This window comes from Poecilia reticulata, linkage group LG7 (genome assembly GCF_000633615.1).
Source record: "Poecilia reticulata strain Guanapo linkage group LG7, Guppy_female_1.0+MT, whole genome shotgun sequence".
Lineage (NCBI taxonomy): Eukaryota > Metazoa > Chordata > Actinopteri > Cyprinodontiformes > Poeciliidae > Poecilia > Poecilia reticulata.
The window spans coordinates 4,627,494-4,636,089 of record NC_024337.1 but is presented as its reverse complement, the minus strand read 5'-3'; the positions used below and the strand labels follow the sequence as shown (position 1 = coordinate 4,636,089).

Genomic DNA, 8,596 nt, shown 5'->3' with positions numbered 1-8,596 from the left:
GTCAAATAATCAGCCACTGTCCTCTTCTGCTCTGCTGTGAGAGAGCTTTGACTGCTAGCCCTGCTCAACACGTCATGTCTGCATGTTTGCAGTTAACAATAATCGCCCCACTGTTACCAACTCAGCAACTTTCTTCCGTAGCAACATTGCAGAAAAAAARTGATATCAGCCAAAATGGGGATCGGCAGATTCAAGCTTTTCAAAGATTGGTAATCTGTGATCAGCCAGAAAACTGCAATCAGTGCACCTCTATTTGAACATACTAGAATAAGAAAGGTAGGTACCAAGAGTACCAAGAGTTGTGTATCATCAGTACACAACTCTTGGTACTTATGATACATTTTTAGACAAACTGATGGGAGACAGARGATGCAATTGACAGAAGGCCAAAACATCAGCACACCACACAGATTTAATTAGAAAAAATGCCTAATTAAAAGCGAAAGACATATTTTTGTTGTAATATAGTTTACAGGTATTTCCACTTATAGCTTTGTGAATCTTATTTTAGGTAATAATAAATAAGGAGCACAATAATAAAAAACACATGCTAATCTGAAATAAAACTGAATAGTGAATACTGGTCAATTGTTTTGATTTCGTACACCACATGCTGATTCACTAACAAACACAACAGATCACCAACGGGCCTGAATCAAGTGGCTGCACTAGTTTTCCTCTTGAAACGTCACATCAGCGCGCGCGCGCACACACTGAGCATACCACCGCTGAGGCGTAGAGCGCTTTCCCCAGTGCAAACAATCTGCTTACCTACAACAGTTACCTGGAGTTCCTCTGACTGACAGGCCTGTAATTATGATCCGGCATTCTTACGGACACATTCTTCTCCAATTTGCTTCACTTATCACCATCTCTGCATTACTAAMACCATAAACACTCACTAACTTCCAATAGTTTGCCAAACAGTCTCCATGAAGAGGTTTCAGTYGGAAAGCTAATCAAGCTGTGGAAGCTATCTGTGGCGGAATGAGATGTGAATAATCAACAGGACCTCTGAACCGAGTTTCGTCTTTTTTACTAGCGGAAGTCAGTGTTGGTAATGGCAGACTCACCGAACCCTCTAGGCCGCCTCCTCCTTTTGCCTCTCCTCTCAGGAGCGTACCTCAGACCGCATGTTTCAAACAGCAAGCTGGCTCGGCCGTGAACCCGCTTACACACTCTGGACCAGGTCACGTAGATGTGGATCTTGGAGGAGCCGTCCTTCAGGTGCCAGAGATTAGTCGGTTCATGGAAGCTCGTCAGTTCGGGCGTACCCGTCTGATTTTTATTAAATAAATAAAACATTAAAACAAATGAAGGTTCTACTGTGTGGCACTGGGTTTATTTAGAAAATTCGAGTTTCATCCATTTTCGCCATGTAAATGTTAACCAAACASCCGACGCGCGTCAAATCCCACGCACGTGCACGTACTTGTGTTGCTTTCATGAAAACTCTGGAAAGTGTCGTTTCTTTGCCAATTCCCGAACATTTCAAGTGTGCTATTTAATGCTTTAAAATATATGTATATTTATAATAACAGATTCTTGTACAGCCTGCTTTTATGTTGAACTTTGCATATTTAATAATTTATTTGCTTTGTCTCTTGCTCAAATGCTCAAATGAAGGTGGCAGTTTTAACCATCTGTTATTTGTCCCATTAARAAGTGTGAAATACACCGGTTTTAGATCAAATGTCTGAGATTAATTATTTTGTACAACATAGCTRTAATCCATCGTTTTCAGACTTTGCCTTCTGGTCTAACATTAGATTTCTGAAGCAGAGACAGTGGAGCAAATCCCAACTGAGATCTGAGAAAGGATGGCCAAGCCTGCTACCAAGACCTAGACACAAAACATGGATCATGTAGATTCCCCACATTGCTGTCCTAAAAGTGACCAGTAAAGGCTATTAGCTGACAGATTTCCACCTTTCCTTAATTCAGCATTTTGTRAGACTCCAAGAAGTTTCGATGGACCCCAAAATATAGCCCAGTTTATTGCATTTCACAACCTTCTTTCTCAGAGCATAAACAAGTTCGTAGTTTGGTACAACAGCACTGAATATATGTCCAAAACGTAGAAGTAGGTCAGTGGAAAGTGGGCCAAAGCCCAGGTGGCCAATTTCAGTGGAACAAGTGTCTCTTTTTAAGGTGTTACCTGTTAGTGTGATAGTTAGAGCAGTCTGTGGAGTCGCTGTGCTGTCCATTAAGGTGGACCCTATTGGAGTGTGATTACAGCTGATGGCAGGCAGTGGGAACATTTCATTAGGAATTCAGACATCTCTGCAATGTGTTATACAGGTGGAATCCCTAAACAGGGACCAACCTGCATGTTGTAACTTTGGATGCAGACAGGGCTTAGGGTGGGGAGCTAAAGGTTCACAACAAGGTCCTGCACAGTTGTTGTTTAACTGAGCTTTAAAGGAGSAAATCAAGCTTCCTGTAARCTATACTGGGAYACGTGATGCAGATTTGGATTTTAGATCCATTCATTGGCAAACTCAAAYCTTCCATTGTTGTGTCACATGTTCTTTTGCTTTTACCCAGCAGCTACATACACAGTACAGAACACAGCTTGAAACAGCATGATGGTGTTTGCATGTGAAGCAACTACTGAATGTTAACAGCAGGTGTGAACAGCTGTACTTAAGGCTGTCTACTTGCATCTGAATCAGCTTGGGCAGATGTTAATACCAGAAACAGGATGTGGCATCAACGTTATTTAGTGGCACCCCAGATGAAGATAGCTTTAAAATATCTATTGTATTGCAGTAACATAACCTAGAATAGAGAGTCTTGGAGATGGATGTTACCTCTTCCCATACCTTCTCTTCACTGTATATTTATTACTCCAATTTAATAGTTGTATCTAATTAAATGTTTTTAAATCAACTTTTTTTTWAAAAAAGGATACAAATATTTCAAAAAAGTTTTTAGCATCTCAAAAACTCAAATAATCTCTGAACTGTGACCCAAAGGAGTAGAAAATGAGACTTTAAAAAGTTGAAATAAAGCCTCCAGGTAGGCTTAATATTCATGAGAAAGTAGAAAAGTCCAAAAGTGGATTGAATTTGATTTAATTGCTGTTTTTTTTCTCTCTTTTAACTAAAAGCCTCAATCCACTTGGAGCCTGTTTGGAAGAACTTCTACTGCTTCTTGATGGTTGAGATGCGTTTAGTTCAGCACACAGAGGTGCTATATTTTTTTTCTAGCTGTAAAAAGTTATTTTTATTTATTAAAAGCCCAACTGGAGTTTTTAACTGGCAAAACAAATGAGCAAGATGAGACTAATTTCTTCAGATGAAGACAAAAGTATGATTTGTTTCAGGATGTAGCCCCGGGGATCAGACGAACTGCGAATAAAAGAATATAAATTCAACACAGATTATTTTCACACCTCTTTTAATGGCCCATTTTGCTCTTGCATTTGGTCTGATTTWAGGCTCCTGCAGGCTTAATGACTAATGAAATCTCTCCCAAGCAGTTGGACGTAAAAACAGCTGGAAGAGGAAATAATGGGATATAATAAGGAGGCGCATGATTTAAACCTTGATTTGTGGACAGTGGCTGTGAGGAGTGACTCCTGGAAGCACTGTCCTATATGTAACGAGAGCGGAGCTCTGCAAGAACCTCATACCTCCGTGCTAAGATTCAGGGTGAAAGCCGCACTGAGAGATGCACCAACAGTCAGATGAGATTTACCTCCAAAACTGCTTATTACATCCCACAGCCAGGAAGGAAAGATGGAGGGAGAACATTTGCTTTCTGTGGGTTTGTTTTCAGCATAAATGTGTATGTTTGTTTGCATGCGTGTGCGTGTGTGTGAGAGAGAGAGAGGGAGAGAGYAATCAAGTCCCCGTTTGCAGCTATAAATAACAAGAAGAGGATATTACATTTACCTCTGCATGGGTGCAGACATATTAAGGCCAGAACAAGCTCAGTCGGTGGAGTTTATGATGCCCCTGTGCTCTTAGCGTGATTGCTGCTTATTGAATGGACGACCGTAGCAGGCAGCAATTGGGGGAACATGCAGGAAGCTGCATCGACTGCTACGTAAAGCATTCAATACAACGGGCAACATGAAACATTTGACACTTTTTTGTGTCCTATGGCGTTTTTTTACAGGTTGACATAATGATTTTTGACTGAAATGGATAACAGAAGACAGGGGTGAACCATTAAGGTTTAGTTCCCTGTTTTTTAAAGTTACTAACATTCTGAACCTCTGCTTCACAAACCTTGGCGCGGCTTGGTGTCAAACTCTGATTTGGCCACTGAAATGCTCATTTGTGTAAAGATGAGTGACACAAAAATGAGGCAGCTGACCACTCTGGCTGACACAGTCATTGGCATATTAGACATATTCTTCAAATCTTTCTCTGAGAGCTACATTAACAACTGGCTTCTGCACACAGCAGAAAGTTCAAAGTATTTCGCCTAGTTTCAACGTCGGTCTTCAGTCAGAGGCTTCTTCAGATTTGCTGAAGAAACCTTCAGCAAAGGTTTCTTCAGCAAACCTTTGCTAGAGGAAATCTTTCCTGCCGACAGCCATCACCAGCTACAATTACTCTTTGACGAATTTGAATTACTATAAGTTACTATAACATTTAACTTCCTTCTGGGATCAATAAGTGTTTTGAAGCTTTTTTTTTTATTTTATTTTTCTTACACAACGCTTTCCACATTTTTGGTGAGATATTCAAACATTAACTGAGCTGTCTTTCTGTCAGGTTGAAGAATATGAAAGTGACGAAGCAGATTAGATAGAAGGAAGAAGGCAACAGAGGAACCTATATTTTTGACAGTGGAACCTATTTTCCCTGAGCTTTACTTTACCCTGGCGTTTATTTATTTATTTTGTTGGTTTGCTAACAGGCTAAGATCCACCGACATAAAATGTAATTTCTTTTCTTTACACTGTCTTCAGAGTTTGATCAGCAGCGTATAACAGCCTACAAAAATTTGCACCCAAGCATGTGTGATTCTGATATTTCATTTCAATTTTCAGAGTAATAATGAACCTTTCCTGCAGGTAAACAGATTGTGCATAATTCAACTATTCAATACCAGCTAAAGGTTTAAAATAGATCTTTCTGGAGAGGAAGATTTCATGTTTTACTTTGCAAATTTGTAAAGAATTKAAACATTTTATCGTCCAAAGAGGTTTACATATGTGTTTCTTTGTTGTGTTGCAAAAACCCACCCACGATTCCTCAATGTAGATAAGGACACTCATAAGCCAAAAAGCAAAAACAAAAGAGGACAATTCTGCTGCCCACACTGRCACAAGCCAAGTGAGAGAAGCTTCGTTCTGCCTASTTTCTTCCTCATCCTCACTGCCAGCGGAAAATGATGGAACAGCATATTTCTAATCCAATTTATAGAAGGAGCCAAGGTGGGAAAGATGCAATTAAGGCTGCACTACTTGCGTCATATTTGTGAGGCGAAAACAAATCCAGTTGCATACTCTAGCAAATATTTTGGAGATTATTATTTTTTTATTATTATTTTTAAAACAGCTCTTGAGTGTGCCTCGGCTACATATTCTGTTCTCTCAGTTCCCGGTGTCGTTTCCTTAATGAGAAATTGGAGCCGTTCCTTTCGGATGCTGTTCCACACTCAGAGAAACGCGCGATACACTTCCTGCAGTCTTCTCTTCTTCTCCAAGCCCAATTTAAATCAGAGGCCACATGAGAAAAAAAAAAAGAAGAAATAACTCGAGTTGTTTCAAGACTGTGTATATGCATAGAAAACAAAATCTCTTCGTATTTACAYTGCTCAGACTCATTTTTGAGCATTGTTGAAAACATACGCACATCAGTTTTCTGTTTAATTAGTCATAAATAACATTCTCACACAAACCGAATGCAACGAAAGCCTGGGGCTCACACAGCAAACACAGAGAATGCGGTACATGGAATTTCCTATGTTGTGGATGCTATGTAGTTAATCAATGTGTTCTGCAAGAGATCTTTGTTGTTTCACTTTCGTGAGTGCAGCAACAAAGAAGGTCGTTGGGCTTTAGTTTCTCACACCAAAGTGGTGAGTGAAGTTGCCAAGAGTTATGGACAGTTCCAGCTGTTGGGGGGTGTTAGCAGAGATGCTAACCAGGATAAATAAACTGTCACCTTGATCKCTGATGGCTTTTCTCTGATATTAGAAACACATCCTGGAGCGGATGTGACTTTTACAAGAAAAGAAACCTMCTACACCCTAAGGTGCAAACTCAGCCCTCCAGAGACAGGTTTTATAGGCACTGGAGGAAAATTGAAATGCATTTGGTGATTTAATAACTAAACATAAAATCATTTAGACTGGAATCTGTTTATGTTCTCTACAAAGTCACTTTTGGTTATGGGATTGTTTGACTGCRCTGACGCTGCAAAATTAGCTGTTWAGATGATTTCATGACTAACATTTATTCCCAGACCTTTTACRGCATCATGTCATCMTAAATCTTAAAATATGTTCTCAGTTGGACATCCTTTGGCTCATGAGTACAGTATTTCTATTTCAGAGTATATTAATATTGTTGTTATTTTATGGGGTTTTTTGTGCACATTTCCAGCACTTTTTGATTTCCTGTAAGAACCTCTATGTATTGATGCTGCTGAACTTCCCCTCTTTGGGACAAGAAAGGCTATTTCCATTTTATTCTACGTAATGTAACTTTTACCTTTGGGAATTAAAACAGCTGTTTCTTTAAACACGCATTTTTAAAAACGATTCAGAACAAATTCTCCTCTTCAAAAACCTTCGGATTTGTATTGTSAACCTCCCTGGATGAGGGCAGGACCCTCATTTGGAGCTCCAGAACCATCTGAACACACCAGATGGTGAGCGCGGCTCAGAGGAAGGTGACACTCTGCTCGGTTCGGCATGCAAACACCAAACAGCACTGATGGTTAGAGTTTCTGCCAGAGCAACATTTCTGTCCTGTGGTATTCTGCAAACAAAGACTTGCTAAGGGAAAKGGACACAACTTTAAAACATTTATAGCTTTCATTTGGACCTTTTTTGAAAAAATGAAACATGAGAACATATCCACACATTCACAACACATTCACAAAGGCAAACAGAGTAAATTTGTTTTTGTTATGAATTATTCTGAATGTTTATGGTGTTCAACATTAATATTAGTTTAATGTAATATTGTAGTTGTGAAGATGGTGTGCCTGACCCCCGCCTGTCCCTGAGCTCATAGGCCTTCAGGGAATGTCACAGTTCTAATAATCCAGAAAGAGGACGAGCTTGCTGAAGCTGTGATGGTGCAGGGTTGACCAGTGAGTGCTGTCACCGAGATGACGACGTCAACAGCTCCACTCAGGAGGAAAGCACAACAGATGATCAAATTTCATCTACATTTTTTTTTTTTTACAAATAAACTGTGTAATTATGACTCTGTCTATAAATATTAAAACTGATGGCAAAGGTTCTTTTTGAGATGTGATCAGGAAAGTTTGAATCTAAAAGAACCAAAAAAAAGCCCTTTATCCTTATCCAACAGAAATCCTGACATGAAATAGGTCTCCAGGTATTTTAACTTAATGTTTTTTTTTTTCATAACACACATTACCATATGCGAAGCAGGTACAAGGATGAATAGAGATAGGGAGAAAAGCCAGGGAGCAAAATGTTGAATTTACTAGCTGGAGAATTATATAAGAGGAGGGAATTGAAAAGGCCTGGAGGAGATTCCTCTGGAGAGCGATTGAGATCACTTTCTAAGAGAGAAAAAAACCTTAGAGAGGAGGCAGCAGGTAAGAAGACGGACAGAGAAGGGATATATTGCCTTCGACTGATAGCTTAGCTTAATAGATTTGTTTAGCTTTATTTCYCCCAATTACTTTTCATTTATCCTGATCATTACTAATGGCCTCAGCTGCAGAGGCTGTCACTACTGATGTTCTGTCAGCTTTCCACAGTGGGATGTTTGCCGGGCAGGATACTCACAGTGACRTAGATGACAACATGATTGATTGTCATACGAATGATCTACACTAYTKTATGTTAAGRATTAATTTCCAGATGGAGTGGCTTGACTACAGTTAGARGGTGGACGGATGTTTTGTGAGGTTCTATGGTCCACTGAACTCTGGCCTCTAAGCCCAGYGATCTGAGAATCAGCAGAACCTTTTCTCCAACTTTTGTTTGAAGTTTTGTTTTAAAAATGATGATAATTGAAGTTTTTTTCCCCCTGACTGTTACATTTTACCATCTATGTGTCAATTTAGCCTGTTTTCCATTTTCCATTTCCAATTTTCCATTTTGAGAGTCTGTCTTCTTGATCCACTACAAAGGCATGCAGATTAGGGTGATTTGGTAAAAGGTGCAGTTGTGTGTTGTTTGTTTCGACTCTGATGGAGCGGAAACCTGTTCAGATTGTTAGGCAAATTATTAGAAATCAGCAGCAAAAACTCATCTGCTGAGGATGTGTCCAGCAGGACACAGCAGAAACAGTAATCTCCTGAAACATCTGGGAAATTATTTAGTTCCTGCTGAAATGTTCTTTTAATGTTTTACATTAAGTGGAATGATGGGGCAGACAAAGATAACTCATRAAAAAAAAAAGCTCCACTTTTTCTATTTCCTTATT

The 8,596-nt window shown here is 39.5% G+C and overlaps 1 protein-coding gene across 1 annotated transcript in view; it reads right to left on the bottom strand.

Annotated features, from left to right (window-relative positions):
• Positions 1–1,392, bottom strand: part of plch2a (phospholipase C, eta 2a) — a 56,804-nt gene extending 55,412 nt beyond the window's left edge. The window contains exon 1 of the mRNA XM_017305668.1: positions 1,074–1,392. Coding sequence (XP_017161157.1) covers positions 1,074–1,305 — 232 coding nt within the window. The 5' untranslated portion in view covers positions 1,306–1,392. The remainder of the gene's footprint in view (positions 1–1,073) is intronic.
• Between the last annotated feature and the right edge of the window lie 7,204 nt (positions 1,393–8,596).